At 37.5% G+C, this 19953-nt stretch overlaps 2 protein-coding genes across 6 annotated transcripts; one reads left to right on the top strand and one right to left on the bottom strand.

Annotated features, from left to right (window-relative positions):
- Nucleotides 1–323: 323 nt before the first annotated feature.
- On the bottom strand, nucleotides 324–2814 carry dnajc22 (DnaJ (Hsp40) homolog, subfamily C, member 22). Its single transcript, XM_079477925.1, has 4 exons — nucleotides 2311–2814; nucleotides 1459–2021; nucleotides 1019–1311; nucleotides 324–938 (listed from the first exon to the last, which is right to left on the bottom strand). Exons 2-4 carry the CDS (start codon nucleotides 2006–2008, stop codon nucleotides 756–758), a joined length of 1026 nt encoding a protein of 341 aa, XP_079334051.1. The 5' UTR covers nucleotides 2009–2021; nucleotides 2311–2814; the 3' UTR covers nucleotides 324–755.
- A 7-nt stretch (nucleotides 2815–2821) lies between these two features.
- lmbr1l (limb development membrane protein 1-like) lies at nucleotides 2822–18105 on the top strand. 5 transcript variants are annotated; one of them, XM_079477920.1, is made up of 18 exons: nucleotides 2867–3044; nucleotides 3119–3221; nucleotides 7015–7099; nucleotides 8662–8695; nucleotides 9834–9973; nucleotides 10191–10220; nucleotides 10623–10726; nucleotides 10869–10992; nucleotides 11113–11181; nucleotides 11322–11386; nucleotides 11518–11590; nucleotides 11894–11983; nucleotides 12072–12148; nucleotides 12233–12310; nucleotides 12556–12720; nucleotides 12818–12884; nucleotides 13140–13301; nucleotides 15169–18105. In XM_079477920.1, the coding sequence occupies exons 2-18, from the start codon at nucleotides 3159–3161 to the stop codon at nucleotides 15252–15254; spliced, it is 1512 nt and encodes a 503-aa protein (XP_079334046.1). In that variant the 5' UTR covers nucleotides 2867–3044; nucleotides 3119–3158; the 3' UTR covers nucleotides 15255–18105. The 5 variants fall into 5 exon arrangements, with proteins under 5 accessions (XP_079334048.1, XP_079334047.1, XP_079334050.1 ...); XM_079477922.1 differs by lacking the exon at nucleotides 10191–10220 and having other exon boundaries at nucleotides 2822–3044; XM_079477924.1 differs by lacking the exon at nucleotides 10191–10220 and having other exon boundaries at nucleotides 2864–3044; nucleotides 15179–17346.
- Nucleotides 18106–19953: the final 1848 nt, after the last annotated feature.

Genomic DNA, 19953 nt, shown 5'->3' with positions numbered 1-19953 from the left:
GAGCGTTAAGATAAAAAAGCCGATTCGGTTGCTGATACTTCCAAACGATTTATTAAAATATTAAGTACGTCTACATTTATCCAATTTGTGTACACCAAAATTTCTGTTGTAGTCTTCGCAAGAATAAATATACTTTTAATATAATCATATAATTTATATATAATACGATGGTCTTCAGGTAATGTTTCTTGAGACTCAGGTTGGAAGTAAAATATACATTTGTCTGTAGTCAAACTAATCCAGTGAACCATAAATATTGCCTGGAATTCATGCATTATTCTTAAATAAATAATCAAATGTAGTAATAGATATTGCCTAATTTTCTGAGAAATCGAGATTTTAATATGTTCTGCATTACTGCAATACAAATATACTCTTTTTCTTGTTATAGCCACAAGAGAGCAGCAAATACTGTGAAACTTGTGAGCAAGTAACTTGAACAACGATTGCGATTAAGACTATAAAGCTATTTAATAAACAAGCTCTTTATTTAAAAGCCCTTTCAGTTTTTTATTGTCTTTTTGTAGACCCCTGACTTGGATAGGTTTATGTACTCTTATTTGTATAATACTGTTCAAATTGTTCTTCATTTATAAAAAACTAAAAACTTGAACAACGATGGAAAAAATATTTTGTTTATAAAGATATAGTTTATTTCATTACTCCAGGTAGACCTACAAAACAAATCACTACATAATTGGTGTAAAAAGTAGATCTGGGCCCTTGAAAAGGTTTGTGTCCTCTTCATCAGATGATCATGTTCTTCGTTGTGGCCTATGTCTGTGAACTAGTAACTCATATGCCTCCTGGATCTGAATAAACATCTGTTGTGCCTCTTCTTGTCTCTTGGGGTTGTGGTCTGGATGCCACACTTTAGCCAGTTCCCTATAACTGCGAGTGATCTCCTCCAGAGAAGACTCTTCAGGTAATGATAGTATCTGATTGTAAGAAAACATTGTAACAATATCTACAAAACATTACATGTTATAGCTGATTAAAAACTTGAGCCTTTACTTACCTTTAGTGCCTCTTTTTCTTTTTTACCGTATTCATTAAGAAGTATTTCTAACATTTTTTTCCAGCTGTCCTCATAGAAACCTCCTCCAGTCAGGGCACACAGGAGACGATATGGCAGCAACAGAAAAAACTCCAGGATTTCTTTGAGCCAGGGAAAGAACCAGAAAAAATCTAGCAGGGCTGCTATGCAGTCTGATATGTAGTACAGCGTGGCTGTGGTGTTGTGGAAGACGCAGTATCCGAGTGGAGCAGAGAAAGCAAGTACGCCAAAACTAAGACGGTACAAACGAGGCCCTTTGGAAATAAAAACACAAATCTGGTTATTTAAATGAGCGGTTGAGACATTATTATATATATTGAAATAGATTTGTATGTCTGGGAAATAGGTGAGTAATTATCTTGCATATTATATAACTTAAAACACAATTCAATGTGTCTCACCCAGCTGCTCTGGAGGATATCCTGCAGGCGGGAATGGTTTTAACGTGCGGTGTTGTGCAGCAGTGACGCTGGCAGCTAGGCTGATGGGCAGTGGAGAGACAGTGCTTCCGTAGAAGATGGAGGATGTGATAATACATGTAACAAGTGTTTTCGGGAGGTCAGAAGTCTGTTGGCCGACAGAGGACACTAGATGTACACCTGCCCCTATGGTCAGGGGCAACACAAGGAAGTAGAAAAAACTAAGAGAACTAAGGCTTATTAAAGCAACCCAACCAAAGTAAATGCCAACACAAACCTGACCGGTAAACCGAATCAGGCCTACTGACGGAGCAGCGGGTGGACGTCTAACGCGACCGCCATCGGCCTTCTGATTGGCCTCGCTCACATAAGATGGGATACGGAAGAACTCCCTCAGCCAGCCAAAGCCGAAACCACCCAGGGTGAGAATCCACAAGAGGGCATGGCTGTCTCTCCCCAAATAAATATGATGAAGGCCAAGTGGGCCACCCATGGCCCATAAGGCATATGTTATCATGACCTTCTTAGCCATGGGGTCATTCTATCTGTACACAGTAGATTGAAAAATAAAATAAATGCACTTTAATATGGTGAAGAATTATATATAATACCGTTATTAGAATTATATATAATACCGTGATTATAAACATTGATTATTGGTTATATGAAACATTAGGCTACATAAATATGGAAATTAACTGTAAAATCTATTTATGGTTAATTAAACAAAAGTATAATTGTTTATTTATAGATCTTTTTAATTTCCTAAATAATTTCTATTTTGATTGTCATGTTACGAACTTCACTATTAACTCAAAACAGTACGTATCTTACCGTCGCGTTCCTGAGACATAGACCTTCATACACCAACACGTTTCGGAGACGTCTTACAACAAAATAAAAATATAAAAGTGCGTGCAACGCAGCGCAACAGAATTGCTAAGAGTCAACTTTAATTTTAAATCTTTTACGTTATCAAAATAAATTAACCTATGGACTTCCGCATTTGCGTCAATGTGGACTTTGGTAAGATGATAACACGACTGAGTAAAGGGGTAAACTGACCAAAGAAACAAACTAGACTTTACTAAATGGCAAAATCAAATTCAGTCGTCGACGATGTAGTTGCATTGAAATGCAAATTTAATTTAGAAAATATCTGAAACACTTTCGTATATTTATCTATTGTTTTCAATGTTAATCTATTTCTATGCTACCTCTTCAGACATAACCCCAGTTACGGTTCACACTATGTTATACTGTAAAAACCTTTTAATATTATTTTTACAAATGATCAAAGTTCGCAAGTCCCAAATCCAAAGCCCCGCCTCTTGCTCCGCCCACAGCCCTGCCTTCCACTGGATGGAGTTTGAGAAAGATTTTCTTCAATGACTTCGGGAGCATCATTGAACACGCTTGACTCGTACAGTTTCACGGTGGACACAACTTGCTTGTTCGCAGGTGAATTGTAATGTGAAAAGCGTCCGTCCATTTCAATCGGGAAATGGAGTAACATTTTAATGGGACTCTAGACTGGAGTAGCTGCGATGCATTTTGAGGCTGAAGAAGTACGTTAAGCCATCGTCTGTTTTAACTTGCGAAGTTTACACGCGTTACCAACTCAGAAACTCGAATGTTTCAGAATTTATAACTGAGGGTAATCCGAGACATGGTGCCAAAGCATGGAAACAGACGACGTGTCGGTTAGAGAACAACTTTTCCACGACCGAGTCCGAGAAACCATTGTGAGTTTGCCTCTTGTTGTTTTCCTTTTTTTGTTAAATCCAGTTACTTTGTTTATGATTATGTAACATTTGCAGCGTAAATTACTCGTCTGAAGTCGATCTTGCGTGCGTCATGATGGCACGTCTATCAATAATGATTGATTTGTGCGATGATATTAGGTCACGCCTGGCGAATGTGAACCTCAAATTTATGTTCTACCGTAAAACTTCTTGTTTATAGTTACATTAACACTTGATTAAAACTATGAAGAGTGCGTAAGCATAGTTTTGCTCAATATTTACAAAGCAGTTTAAACACGAGGGGGTTGTATGTATTCCCCAACCCCCTCGCCCCTAATTTGAATAAACCATCGTTACGTTATGCACACAACTTGTCATTACATTACATTCGTCTCTTGTAATGGAAGGTGTGCTCAGGTTTTAGGGTTTGTGTGATACATGGTTTGTTCTTGTTGTTACATGCATATGAAATGCATTTTCAATGTTTGAAAAAGACCCTAAATCTTCTTTTTTTACATAATATAACATTCTATCAAAACTGAACTTCAGACCTGAATAACCTTACAGCTCGGAGATGATCTTTGGTCCTTCACGAAACTTTGTCTTGCTCAGCAGTTTTGTGGAAATAATATTACTTGCATAATAAATGAGATAATTCTAGATTATTTGACTCTAACTCGGGAACAAACTATTTACATTATTATAGAAGGATTAAATACTGAATTTAAGTGTTTTAAAAATTTTCAGAAATATATTCTGTGGGGCAGCCATGCATGCAAATGTTTCATTTTTCTGTGCAAACATGTTTGTTAGACAACCTGTTTTATGTTTTTATGCGTATGCGTTTTGTTTCTGTCAGTAATAGCTATAGCCTGATTCTGCATTGAAAAAGTAAAATTGCTGCTTATTAAAATGCGCGGATGGATCTCAACCAGATCATGTAAATCGGTTCTATTGTGATGCCCGAGGCTGTGGGCAAGACTGGCTTTAAAATCCAGAGCTCATGCAGTCGTAGTTATTGATTCCTGTTGCTTCTGTCACTGCTTATCATTTTAAAATATCTGTGCCATTAAGGTGTTTTAAGGCCTACCATTGTGTTGTTCTGTATTCACAAACTGAATTAGAATGAGATTAGATATATTAATACGTTCAATCGATATATTCAACGTTCTGTAGTTAGACAGATCCTTAGAAAACTTGGAACTGACGCCCACTCGTAAAGAAGCTGTGGCACAAAAAGACTAAATATATTTACCTTGTCAACATTTTGCACCTGTTTGCCCTTTAGACGTGACAACCTGTTGTGTAGATGACCTGGCACGAGTCCCACTTTTTAAGTGCAAAGAATCCAGTACGGAAGGCACATTATTAAAGTGCATATCTGAACATGTTGCTCGGTCGTGCACAATAGAGGGCTTTATGCTTTCCTCTCCACATGAATGATATTCTTGAGGGTGTCTTCTTGTAGAATAGATAATTTGATGTTTGTCCATGTTCCTCAGGGCAAATTAAGAGCAAATAGACGTAGTCAAAACCTAAGAGGCATTGTCTAAAGTTTCTGTGGTGTGAAATGGTTGGTTTTATTTCTTACCAGGACAAAGCAACATTAAAAACATTTCAGGTCTTTTTGAACTATGATTACTTTTTTTTACCTTGACAGCCAGGCCAATTCAAGTGTCTCATGTCTTATGCATCATTCCTTGAGGAATATCTCAATTATTCTTTACAAAAAGTCATTTTGTATAAAAGCATCTGTCAAATGCATAAATGGTTTGTAAGTGTTATGACCTACAATCGACAGGAGATTCTAGGAACGGGTAAATCTCTGTTAGAAAGGGTTTATCTACTGCTGTTAAGTGGTCTTGTCAATCTTGACTGAACTGAGCAAACGTGTCTGATCACCTTTGAAAGGTTCAGAGATCTACCACACAGTTCTATTGTTTTTACAGCCATTTGCTGACAAGCTTCCTGTCCTCTTCCTCTCACTTTTATTCTTCTTTTCTGCTTTAGGGTGTGCTCCATTTTTCCAGTTGACCTTAAATTGATTGGCAGTTCTTTGCACTTTTTGGAGCTTTCAAAAAGTCTACGCCCATTCACTGCCCAGGTGGTGACTTTGTTTTTATTATTATTTGTAGATTGTGGTTTTGTAGCTTGCAGCATATTTTATTTATTATAATTTTTAGGGCTCTTAAATGATTAATCATGAGTAATCTCATCCAGAATAAAAGTTTGTGATTACATAATGTATGTCTGTGCATATGTATTTTGTATTTATAAGCACCCATGTACTCATACATGTATAATATATATATAAGGAATTATTTGCATGTATTTATTTATTCTTTCCAATAATTAAAATTATATATAAATGTTTAGTATTTTTTGTTTTAAATAATTTTCCTAAATGTGTGCATGTATGTGTACATTTATATTACTACAAAACTCATTTGAACAGTACACAGAAATATTATGTAAACACCAACTATTATTCTGGATGTCATTAATTTAACAATGACGTAACTAACTTCCGTCTTTTCGCAAAGCAGTGTATCATAACATCCGTCTTCTTGCAACAAACAAAAACAACGTCCGTTTTGTCATCGGGCTGGATTTTAACAACACGTATTCAAGTACTTATCCTAGCACCTTTGCTAAGAAATCAAAACACTTCATAATCAAAAGAGTACTGTTCAATGAAGAATTTGTATCTATCTTTTCGTAAGCGAAAATTTCTATGCAAGATGATGTACATCGTCTAGCCGTATTTGTGGCAGCTGTGCAAGGGACTTGATAATTCCAATCCGAAGTGCTAGCGGCTTGCAGCCCTACTTATTTCCTGACAGTTTGTTCTTTTTTTAAACCATTGGTCAGATTTAGAATGTATGCGCCATATACTGTATTGTTGACTCCTTGTAAATTATCTAAACAACTAAATGCGGATTTTCCCATATTGAAGCATCGTTCTGTGACAACAACAGCATTTAATGTTCTTATTATGCATGTTGTTGTGAATTGCTGCTGTGATGGCTCATCCAATGCCATTTGCACCTCATTTAGCTCTTCATTTGCATTTGAGGTGTAATAGTCAACCTCCATCTGTTACAGTCCTCACAAACGTATTTTGAATGTTTTTTCATGTTGAACTCGGATAGCCAACCTGAAATTGCAAAGAGACAGCTGGTGTTGGAAAAGAACACTGCTTATTGATTCACTTTCTAATGACTTCGTTCTTTTTTTTGTTGGTCACACAATGCAATTTATGCAACGCCTTTCCCCTGATTAGAAGTTCTTATGTCACAGAGCTGTAAAGTCATTCTGGGCAAAAGGGCTGTGTTGGAGTGTGCCGCGTGACCTCTGATCTCAGTTCTGTCCTTGTAACTTATTCTCGATAAGATCTATTAGCGGCGTATATAAATGTAATCTTGTAGTTGTACTTGTCTGTTCACGACCGATCATATTAACGACATTACTCATACTGCAGATGTCTGTGAGAATAAAGCTCTTATGTTGATCACAAAAGGAGGGATTTTGAATAATTGTACTAGGCACTCATATCATTCATGCTATTACAATAGCCATTTTCTTTTTAAATGTTCCGGAAGTTTCATATTACATTTTGTATGTAGAGATCATGTATACAGATCATGCTGACCTGGTTCTTCAGTTCAAATATTTTCATCTTTACAATGTGTTTCTTTAGGGGTTTTAATAGCAACATGACATTATTTACATTCGATGATGGAAGCAGTGTCTTGTTTAATATATTTTTGCATTGATACTCTTTCTTCTTTAGATTTGTGTGCTGCTGTTCAGTTGCCTTTACATCTTGTCTCACCTCATTCTCACCCACTTTAAGAAGAATGCAGAATTCGTCACTGGTAAGTTTGACTCCGCCCTTAACCCCCACCGTACCGCCCCCAGACCAACATTTGTTTGGCAGCATACAGTTCCATCAAAACACACCTGTGTATACCGCAGCTGTTTTTTGTGCTGAACTCTTAATATTCATGGGTCAGCACAACCTGACATGATCATGACTGTGGTCTATTCATAAAAGTCCTGTTTGGTTACATCATGTTCCTTCAACAGGCGCCCTGTAAGCAATACACTTGTTATCCTCTGTTATCTGGCCAAACGTTAGCTGTGAAATGTAAGATGAAATGAAGAGTCGGAGCATGTGATCGCTGCTCAGAAGTTGTGTAACTTTCTGGGAGGTCAGTGGTATAATTGAGGAATGTTCCTGTGAGATATACATAGCCCCCCTGACTAAGCACGACCTGGAGTTTCATAAGAGAACGCTACCTCATGTTTTGGTTAACTCTGTGGAAAAAGTTTGATTGTTTCTTCTACTTTCCTAGTGCACTTGTTGTTTCTTTATTGATTTTGATATTAATTCTTACTGTTATTGTTTGGAAGATTTTAGAAGCTATAGGAGATGCTAACCACCCAAACTGCTAGCATTACAATACATTGTATTTTAGGGTCGCAAATAAATTCACCACTTGTGACTAGTGTATCATTTTGTATTTTATCATTTGTCTTGTTTTTGAGCCTGTGTACTTACGACTTTTTAGCGTGTACGGATAATTGCAACTTCACAAGACGTGAACCAGTTGGAGGTCTGCAGCTTGTGTGTCGGCTTTTTGGAAGGATATGTGCAGAAACCTGTTCTCCATTAGACAGTTGTTGTTTATAACATTCCCCTAAAATGTCACACAGATCTGCCCCGCAGCTGTCGTCATGGGCAAGTTTCAATATGCGTCAAAAGACTATGGTTTATTTTTTATTTTCTCTACCTCACGTACTTTTCATATTCCTGTTATTTAGAATGATTGTTTCTTTAAATAGATTGTCTTGCTTTATGTGCATTTCGATGTCAAAGTCATGAAGAAAGTCATGTAGGTTTGAAATGACAAGAGGGTGATTGTCATTTAGGGGGGAACTATCCCTCTCTAAAAATGTTACAGTTTACCTGCTGGGCGGTATGACGCAATATGCTGCGGAATAAACGTTTATAGAAATGTTTATATTCCGCGGAATGTAAGTAAGTAGGCGGTTAACACTGCGCTCTGCAAATTTGGCGTTATGATGAAAAAACATGTGAATGAATCTACCCATAACAAATTAACAAATCAAAATTTTGTATGACATCGCTTATTGCTCCCCGAACTCTTTGTGTAAGTCGCTTTGGATAAAAGCGTCTGCTAAATGTAATGTAAATGTAAATGATATGCTTCCTTGCACTAATTTTCATTAGTGTTTTTTTGCAATTTATGTACCCAAACAGATTTGTAAAAAATACTTATTGTCCAAGTTTTTAATATCTTATAAGATCTGCCATTGGTTGCACAAACTGCTAGTTTTGATGCAATGTTATCTATGGCCACTCAAATGTATGTATTTACAATTAAATCTTTTTTCTTCTCTTTTTTTGCCACAGATGATATTGAGGATGCCATTGTCAATAAGATTGCGTAAGTAATCAACACCTAACTGAATCAACGCCCTAAATGAAATATAACCGTATGATTGTTTTTGGCTTCTTGCAATGTGTCTGTGGATGTCCTTAACCTTTGGCCACGTGTTATTCTTCAGGGGATAGTTTTATAGTGTTATTCTTCAGGGGATAGTTTCACCCAAAAATGAAGATTCTGTCATTTACTCACCCTCTTGACATTTCACACCTGTATGACTTTCTTTCTTTCAAAAGAAGATATTGTGAAGAATGTTGGTAACTGAACAACAGCGGTACCCATTCACTTGCATTGGTTTTGTGTCCATACAATAGAGGTGAATAGGCACATCCGTGGTTCGGTTACCAACATTCTTTAAAACATATTTTTAAATGTTTCGAAGAAGAAAGTCATATAGGTTTGAAATGACAAGAGGCTTATTGACATTTTGGGGGAACTATCCCTCTCTGAAAATGTTACAGTTTACCTGGGCTGGGCAGTATGACGGAATATGCTGTGGAATAAATGTCAACCGTAAGAGATTGTTATATTCCGCGGAATGTAAATAAGTTGGCGGGGTTTGGCGTTATGATGAAAAAAACATGTGAATTAATCTACCCATAACAAATTAACAAATCAAATATTCTTTTCACCTTCTTTCCATCTGTAGTTCTGTGATCTGGATTCGGAGAGATTCAGACTTCATTGTTATACATGTTGTCTATCTTCCTATAAATATTAGTTTTTATATTTATCTTCTGGCTTTAACATAATAAATCTGATTATCAGAACTTAATTTGATATCTTTGTTATATTTTCATAACTTGCATACATTTAAACAATGGTGAGCATTTAAATGAACTTGAATACTTAAATGAAATAAATCTAAGAAAAATGAGGTATAAAATATAGAATTATAATAGGAAATTCTTTCTGTGAGATATATCGTAACCGTGAAATAAAATGACTCATTCCGTGAAATCGATTTTCGGTCATTCCGCCCACCCTACTGTTTACCATCTTGAATAACGGGACAGTTGCCCTTTGGTCCTCCAGCGTGGCGTTTACTGCCCTCTTCCCTTCACATCTGGCACAATGTCAAAGAGCAGCTATAACACACGTCCTCCGCTTGCTCTCACTGTCGTCTCTCATTCTGCAGGCTGTGGTTGTGTACGTTCACCCTGTCGGTCGCCGTGTGCGCAGTGCTGCTGTTGCCCATCTCCATCCTGTCTAATGAAGTTCTGCTCACATTTCCACACAGTTACTACATGCAGTGGCTCAATGGCTCGCTCATCCACGGTACACAAACACATAACCAAATGAATAACCGATCTGTTTGCTTTGATTGTACGTCAGGACTGTGCTACTATAATGCATCGCTCATACAGCCCGAGCTACATTTGACTCTCTTCACCTTGACGTTAATGGTTTGTTTATTCCCACAAGGACTTAATGAGGGAACACAAAGTCTAACAGCTCTGTGTTTTGTCTGTGTTGTTATCGCACTCTATCACAGGGTCCTGCCAAACGGACAGAAATTTAGGCTGTAAGTTCAAGGGCACATAGTTTAGTTAAAAATCCAGATTTGTGTTTTATTTATAAAAAATTCTGTTTGGAGTTTTATGGTGGTATGTTATGTCAGACGTCATAAGCTGTGAGAATGTATGTGATAATAATAGAATTAGCCTACAAATTTCAGGCCAGGTTACAAAAAAAGCTAAATGGGTTTTATGATGCAAACATATTAAAGTTGGAATGGGAGGAGGTTGCCCTCTAGTGGTGTTTAAGTGTTATTTATAGTTTAAACATTTAACCTTGTTCAACACGCAATATGATGCATAAACTGTATTATGATATACAGTATGTGTAATTATTTATATATATATATATAACAGATAAAAGATATAACATATCTTTTATATCATTTTGAAACTTTTCTTTCTCTCAGGCCTGTGGAATCTAGTCTTTTTGTTCTCAAACCTCTCGCTAGTCTTCCTCATGCCCTTTGCCTACTTTTTTACTGAAGCAGAAGGGTTCGCTGGTTCTAAAAAGGTAAAAATGGAAGCATCTACAGTGCATTTACATTTAAGCATTTGGAAAATAATTTACAACGTCAGAATGTGGGTTCTATTGGCATTTTGATATAAGTTTAATTCTGTGTGTGATCTTAATGAATGTGTGTTTTCTTTCGAAGGGCGTAATGTCACGGGTATATGAGACTGCTGTAATGTTGTTGCTGCTCAGTCTGCTGGTACTGGGCATCGTGTGGGTGGCATCTGCCCTTCTTCATCACAACACTGCTCGTGAGAGTCTTTACGGTACTGCATACTTCATCTTTTTTAAATTTCGCAGTGCAGGAAATTGATATTCAGAGCTAGACTTCTAGACAATGTTTAAAGGCAGCTAACAACCTCTTCTGTTTTCATGTTCTTTTAAAGACCTGTGGGAATATTACCTTCCTTATCTCTACTCTGGTATTTCACTGTTTGGAGTTTTGCTACTGTTGTGTAAGTATAGAAGTGCCTATATCTTTCATATGATTTTTTTTATAAATTGCTTTAATTTTAATGCTTGTTGTGTTATATGTTTTAGTTATAGGGTTGATTTATGCCTGTGTTTAATGTTTCCTGTTGTTGTCTTGTAACAGTGTGTACACCCTTTGGGCTGTCACGTATGTTTAGTGTCACTGGGAGCTTATTGGTCAAACCCAGGGTAGGTGGAGAAGTTGAAAACTGTCTATTGATTATGGTACATTTGTATTGAGCGCTCCAAATAACATGTTTGACTACAACAGTTTGCACAAAATTGAAGTATTGAATGCTTTTGTCTTTTTCGTCTTTTAGTTACTGGAGAATGTAGAGGAGACTTTGAACTGTGCAGTGTTTGAAGAAGCCTCCCTTTCCAGAAAGCTGAACAGTGAGTTTCAGGATGTGAAAGACATAATGCCTCTGAAGACTGTTGTTGGAGGGAAAGTTCACCCAAAAATGAAAAATCTGTTATCATTTACTCACCCTCATGTAATTCCTAATCTGTATGTTGATGACTTCTGAGGAATACAAAATATTTTTGCAGAATAAGTTTTGGGTAAACCGCCTCTTTAATGAAATGACCTTACGAACCCCTCTAAATCTCGCTCTCTCTTACTCTTTTTAGATCTGTGGATTTATTGTCACATTATGTAGGCTTACAGTGCCAAACTCTTTTTGTCAAATGTTTCAGGTAACACTTCCTGTTGGGTTAATGTTGGCGTCAATGCAGAGACAATCAACAAGCAGTTTTTTAATGTACAGGCCAGACGCATTGCTTTAGGTAAGACATGCTTTGCTTAAATAGCTTAAGATATTTGTGTCCTCGTTGATGTATGCGTTGGTCTTTATCATGTCATCTTATATTCTAGAATTACGAGAGAGAGCATCTCCATGGCAACGTAACCTTGGATACCCACTGGCTATGTTGCTGCTTTTAGCATTAACAGTAAGAACAAATCTTTTGATATAACATGGGTCATATATAGTTTGTAGTGGTGTCATTGTGCTAAAATCAAATATACTGTCTCAGGCTGTCTGTGTGCTGATGGTGTGCTTCCATGTGCTTGAGCTAATTTTTGACGAGTCTGCTATGCCAAGAGGAATGGAGGTGAGATAAAGAGTTGAAGAAACATAACAAATTGCTTAAATGTTTAAATGATTTATTTAGGATATTTATGTCTGTATACATGCAATGTATAGGTGACCCATAATTCCAATGTGTTTTTTGGTGACTTTACTCTTAATATTTGATATTGCATTATAATAAAAATATAGTAGGTATCTATACCCCCTGAAGGATAGATCATATAAGATGATTCATAAAAGTCCCCCGGGTGTTTGTCTCTTCTGTAGGACCCTCGTCTGGGGCTTGCATCTTTCTCCATGTTTGGTTCTCTGGGCGCTGCGGTGCAGGTGGTTCTTATTCTGTATCTCATGGTCTCCTCTGTCGTCGGATTCTACAGCTCTCCACTCTTCACTGGCTTGTTGCCAAAAGTGCAGAACACGACCCTCATGCAGGTACAGAGATCTCACATGAGATCACAAATATCTGTGAATTAGTGCTTTACCTCTTATTCAATCAAATTTAAATGTGTGTTTATGTGGTTCTCCACAGATCATAGGAAACTGTGTGTTTCTTTTAATACTCAGTTCAGCCTTGCCTGTTTTCTCTCGTACACTGGGTATGTATATCTAATAATAAGTATAACACACATACTTTATTCTGGTCATTCACTGCATTGAGATGCAAAATAAAAAAAAAGTGGCATGATTTTAAGTTGCATGTGTCAGGTATTATAATGTTTTCTTGGCTGACTAATATAGCATTGTCTATTCCATCCACAAGAGGGCACCTGGTAGCAGTATTCCAATGCAAAAGTGAATGTTTCATTTCATATAGTGTTTTAATATCCCATTTTTCTATTGATTGTATTTAGGTATCACAAGGTTTGATCTACTAGGAGACTTTGGGCGGTATAACTGGCTTGGAAATTTCCACATTGTATTCCTTTACAACATGCTGTTTGCTGGACTGACCTCTGCCTGCCTCATAAAGACAGTCACATGGGCATTGCAAAGAGAGCTCATCCGTGCCTTCGGTTAGTCTCTTTTCTGTTCAATTGAAAATGAAAATCATTTACAAAAATTGTTTGCTAAACAAAACATTACAAGGATATTTTGAAGAATGTTGCTAAATACATACCCCCTTGACTTCCATTGTACGGACACAGAACCACTAAGACATTTCTCAAAATATAAATCCTTTTTTTTTCCACGAAAGAAGCAGGTTTTTTGTTTTGGGTAAACTTTAAAGAAGTAATGTAAGAGATTTTAGTGACATCTAGTGGTGAGGTTGTCAATTGCAATCAACGGCTCACATCACCTCACCCTTTCGAAGCACTACGGCTCTCACAAAGACAAAGTTGAGTTGCGTTTTTGCTTCTCTGCCCAAGGAGATAACATATTTATGAATTGTGCTTGACAGCAGTTTGTCAGTTAAGGACAGGGGTCGGAATCCCGTGGCTCTCGAGCCGCACCTAGAGGCTCTCGACACTCACCTAGTGGTGCAACTGGGTAACTACTACCTTACATGCATAACCTGTATTATAGTCAATTAAAGGCACAGTTTTGGATTTACAGGACCTGCGTTAATATTTTAAAGACTTTCCAGCAGAGACTTGTTAGGACCTGCGGTACTAAGGCTTTTAGTAGAGATACTCATAGATATATATGGAGATACTTTACACAACCGCTTTAATATTGTACACATCCAGATACTGGAGAGAGAACGAAAGGGCGTTGGCGCTAAAACTGGAGAGAGAGCGATACTGCGTTTTACAGGGGAGAGGAAGAGGAAACACGCGCTGAAGAGTTGTTTGTCCGTTTATGGCTGCTGTACAAAACATGGCGGCAAATTCAATGTATGAAGGCCCGCTCTGTATGTACATATAAATAGCTTATTCCAAGGTATTACAAACATAACTGTTTATTACGTAAGGTCTTTATACTACACCTCCGAAGAAGTAGTTTTGTATATCATATTGCATTTCTCTCAATAGATCATGTTAAAAACCCTGTATTGTTCCTTTAAAGGTTACATATATTTTGCGGCTCCAGACACATTTTATTTGGTGGGAGAGGGCCCAAAACGGCTCTTTTGGTCGTAAAGGTTGCCGACCGCTGGTTTAGGGCTACTGTAGCAACAACATGGTGAATTCCATACAAGGGGACCCGCAGTGTATGTAGATATGAATTAGCTCATTCTAAGATAATAAAAACATAACGATTCATTATATAAGGTCTTTATACACCTCTGAACACATAGTTATTTTGCTTTTTTTTACTAAGAGACAGATTGAAATTACTTTCTATGATAATTGATGTTACACCATAAATGCAAGTGAGTTTAACTTGTATTGAACCCTGAACATTTCTTTAAGCGCTCATTGTGACATTATCTTGAGAGGAAACCTGTGAGAAGAAAAGATTCATGCATGTATGCACATTGTATCTCAAAAGGACAAGGGGTGTGTAATACTGCCATTTGCCAGTGTTTGTAGTAAGCCCTGGCTGAGGTGTTACCAAAGCAAGCCATGTTTCTCTATGGGTAGGTCTCTTTCCTCAGATAGAAAAAGCACAATTCTCTCAGGAAAGTGAGAGTGCACAGGAGGGGAGACGGGTTCCTTGGGGGCTCTGCTGTCTAAACCCCTTCTGCATCACACAAACCCACTTCCCTCCGCCCAACACAAACAGCACTGTTGAGCCTTAGCAAACACCACCCCACCCACCAACTCACTCACTCACGCACACACTCACACACACACACTAGTATAACCCATCTTCAAACCCAGTTAGGTTTCATTCTATGATTGATTTTCTTGCATTAAGCCCAAACATTCTCCCAAAAGTACCCTTTCTGTCAGATTGCGGCTCTAAGGTTGTTTACTCTTCTTTTCTCTCCCTGAGGTCTCCACAGGCTGCCTTTGACCGTGTCTCGATCCACCATCCCCCTCAAACTTCTCCTGGCAAGTGGGCTTTCCAAGATTCACTAAAATGATACAACCTTTTGTCTTGTGGAGAAAGACTCCTGAACTATTCACCTGAACTATGTTGAGGTCAGTCCATCACAGGTCATTAAAGCTGTTTACAGTTCGAATTACATGCCACCCGAAGGGACCACCTGTCACTTAAGCATATTACTGCGACTAAGAAGATCATTTGACGTTGCCTCTTCAAATGTCAGAACACTTCAAGCCTTCGTGAAAATGAACAATGGTTTATGAGGACTTTGACAGATGTCCAGACAGGAGAGCTATTTCAGACGATGACATCACAGTCCCGATGAACACGTTTCCTTTTCCTGCTGGTGGATCGAGAGTGTTGAGTTCTGTCCTGACGGACCCCCACGCATTCCCTTTGTATATGACTATTTTTAGCGTCATTCAACGCATACAATCCCTGTTGTGATGCGGCTCATTACTGGACGGCTGTAGAGAGACATTGATCCAGTCAAGATTTATCAGAGTCTGACTGAAGCGAGGCAACTTTGGGGGGGAAGATGAGATGATGTATTGAGTTTAGCTAACAAATGGGAGTCATGCTTGAAAAGAAATTAATATTCTGATGAAAGTCTTATGTACAAAAATCAGATGATGGCTGATGCCAAAGGCCAAGTTTACTGTGAATGTTTTTCCCTTGTGTGTATTCATTTGTGAATCTTAAAAGTGCAATACTATTTTATGAAAAGTTGACACAATTATGCAAATCGGACTGGACTGCTTTCCAGAAATTCGTGTAGATGACCAAAAAAGGCATGTTTGTGTTGGCAGCGTCTGATCTAATTAAGAACGGTTCGATCAGGCAAAAAGATCAAGGTTTGGTTTGGATCGTATTTTTTAGTTAAGGGACAATCCCCACACGTGACCAATTCCTGTTTCATGAAGGAGCTGTGACTATGAGAATAGGTTTGTCTGATTCAATAATCACTCATTGTTTTATATGGTGCAGTATTATTTATGGTGTACACATCTGATTATGATTTTGTTATTTATATTCATTTTTTTATTCTCTTAACATCATTTTAAGTGTTCTTCAGGTGGTGGCCACTAGGGGGCAGTCTGTCATAAAAGCATTCATTCTTGTTAGCTTTCCATATCTCAGTCTTGTTGGATCTTTATCAATCAGTTTAAGTCTAAGCATATTAACTTTCATACTTTTTCCGTTAATAGGAGTTTGCCATTGTCGTTGAGTGGCCTTTTACTGTCATTTAGCTCTATAAAGATGAATCCGTGCATAAATAATTGCTTAAATGTTTTTCCACTCTTACAAGATGTATTTTTAGTGAATCCTTTGGCGTGGATGATAGTGGAAAAAGATAAATGAGTTTCGAGCTCTAAAGTACTGGATTCAACAATGACATAATGATAGAACGTCTGTCCCTTATTGGTGGATGATTTGAGGAGTATGTTTTTCAATTCATTATTAATGGAAAATACTATGACAATGGAGTGAGCTTTAGGGTTTTGAGAAAAATGAAGTACTTGCTGCTATTTTAATAGTTTGGGTTAGTACAACTAGCTTATTTAGTTTGGGCAGATCCAACTTGACCCTTTAAAGAAAAAATGTGAATCTGAAAATGGTGACATTTTAGAAAAGAACAATACATTTTTCCACCTGTTTTTTTTAATCAATGTGTCATTTCTCATTCGCTTGTTCTTAGTCTGGGACAGTCATAAAGAAAGTTTTTTGGTCTGTATCTGCCTTTGACCGTTACATAGAGGTCAGCATATATTTTTTTCCATTCAAGCACCTGACCAGTACTTTAATGGTGCCATTGTGGTTATAGTTAGCTCTGGTGTTGTGTGCTTGTCTGTGTATACATCTTCCCCAGCTGTACCTTCGGCCGTGGCTGGCCAGCTTTAATCAGGCTCTTTATTTTGCCCCGGGTCTGTCAGCAGGCCTGAAGAGACGGCGCTGTCGACCCATCTTGTGCTTTCCCTGCACGGATGCCCGTGGTAGATAAAAGCCCTACATCATCAGAAGAGTGCAAGTCACAGCTCTATATTGTCCATCCGTTTTCTGTGTTGAGTGTTCATTTCCTTTTTTTCCTCTCAAAGCAAAAAAAGAAATCCCGACCTCTGATTATGATTTGTCTGTCTGAGTTTTGTTTTTCTCTGAGTTTCCTCTTCTAAAAATGACTGTACCAAAGAGGTTTACTGACTAATTCAAAAGAACATTCGGATCTGTGTTATAGTCAATGACACACACACACGACACAAGTCCAAATACTTCATTAAAATCCTCACATTTTCATTTTAACCTGGAAATGTAAAAAAGATTGGTTTAAAGATTTTAACATCGAAAAAAGTAAACATTTAGAAACATGAACGAATGTAATAAGAAATACCTACGATTTTCAGAATTTTCTTTCTTTTAGGTTTTCTTTTAAAACGGGACATGTCCTTAAAATGCCACTTTGTGTCAAACGTTTTGTGTTATATTGGGTGGACATGTCATTCCTGAGTACCACTGAGAATTCAACTGTTGCAAATTATTTTAGCATATCAGACAAGAGGAAGACAGTCAGTCTTTCACAGGTTGTGATAGGCTATCTTTATTGTCAAAACACAAGAATGAAGGGAAAAAAGACAGATTAGCCTTCCCAACGGTTGTTTGAAGTGTCTGCCAAAGTGCATTAGAAGATATTATTTCTTCTGGAAAACAGAAAACTTGCTAATCAACTGATAATGGCAGTGGAGTCGCCTGCACCGGAACATCCACACCCACCTCACACACTCATGACACGCTCGCTTCACACACTCACAGCTTTTCTCACATGAACCATAGAGATGCTATTGTGTGAGAAGATAATGCAGTATTAAAGAAAACAAAATCGTTTAATGCAAAAAATAATTTGTTGTCTTTTGTTGGTTCAGCTTAAAAATGGTTGCCTTAAAATGTGAAGTAAATTAAACTTAAAAGTATTATTTAATGAACTGATTGACTAAACTCGTTGAGTGACAAAAGACTAAAGAAGCATTATAATTTTTTATTTTGTCCACACTGGATGTGGCTCGTTATGACAATCCCATCACAACAAGACGTGTGTCATGTCACTGCATCTGGTAGACAGGGCATAACACTTTTATTTATAGTTGAATAAAGTTTTTATAAGTTGAATTAACTCTTATTTTACTCTTAAATTTTACAAGAAAAATATCAAAATATAAATCAGTTTGTGAAAAAAAATTTCAGTTATGACCTCGAGCTGTGATTTCCTACTTGCTCGTCAGTTACAGGTGGTAGGGGGAGTGGCATGCTCATTCTATAAAGCATTTGATTGGACAGAAACCTGTTTACTTCATAATATACAAGTTAAACAGCTTCATAAAATTTTTAAGTAAAACTTTAATTATATTGAACTGACTTCAAAAATCTGCTTGTATAATTCAATATAATTATATTTGTATTATGTTATTATATTACATAATTAAGTTCAATCGACTCATGAAGCTAATTTAGTTCAATTAAAAAATTTAAGGCGCCGGAAATTGGTCAATGTTTTTACAGTGATATCAATGTGAATTTTGTGAACAGAGCAAACCAGCAATACATTCATCATTTTTTTACTTTTCTGAATATAATTTTACGGTCCAATATTCCTAAATAATATACTATTTTGTTTTTCTGTCAGATTTCATTTTACACTGCTGTAAAAGCATGTTCCTAGCATGACAGCAGGTACAGCATGTTATCTGAGGTATATTCTCTTCTCCTGACCTTGTAACCTGGTTGTTTTGGGTCAGGAAGTTCCACCCTGAACTGCTATTGTTCTGTCACGCTTGTTGTATTGCAACAATTATTATATAGGCAAATTTCAGTCTCTTGTAGTATGTTGACAGAGTATGCATATACAGATGGTGCATGATGTAATTACTATTACACTCATGACATCGTCCTGTTTATTCTGATCGCTTGTCACATTGCTCTGAACTGTGATAAGCGCATTATTTAAGGTAAGAGGCAACCTACGAAACCGTATGTTGACGCTGTCAAGTTCCAGAGCCAGAAATTTGTGCTGTGTAGCCTAGTCAGATCCACCGCCCCGGCTCTTCCTGCACAGATAACAGGGTGAGGGACGGTGGTTGCCTGTTTAATGGGTGTCAGCTCCTTGACTTTTCTCGACTCCCCCCGAACAGATTAACAACTTGTACTCTATTGTGTCTAGTCAGCTTTTTCCTCCTAAATAAAACTCCAGGGTCTCCCTTATTTCTCAAGCCTGTTACATAAATGTGTTCAGTGCAACGTATGACATGATTGATTGAACCGACATGATTGATTAACATCAGCTGACTATTCAAGGCGACTGAGGGCTTGACGCAGCATCTAATTTTGCTGGGTCCCAGTAAAGTAGCATGAGCTCAACGGGCGCTTTACTATTATAAGGCCAGGTGTAGTCACCATCAATCTGTAAGAGAGGAAGAGAGGGCCAGAGCGACTCTGGCAGGAAAGATCTCGTTTTCTGTGCTGTGGCTGCTCAGGAAATTCAGCCATTCACTGTTCTACATACTCCCATCCTGGAGTGAGGTCGTGTAAGAGACTAAGGGGTGGAGGTACAGAAATACTAGTAACAATTACACGGTTTCCATTTTAAAACAGTTTTGTTTGTTTTCATTGTCATCTCCTCCCTTTAATGTTTAATAGCAGCTATTTTCTCTATTTCCTCTTTGCAGAATTTCTGTATTAGTAATT

This window comes from Barbatula barbatula (assembly GCF_947034865.1).
Source record: "Barbatula barbatula genome assembly, chromosome: 17".
NCBI lineage: Eukaryota > Metazoa > Chordata > Actinopteri > Cypriniformes > Nemacheilidae > Barbatula > Barbatula barbatula.
Note: the sequence above shows the minus strand (reverse complement) of the source record. Positions and strands in the feature narration are given on the sequence as shown.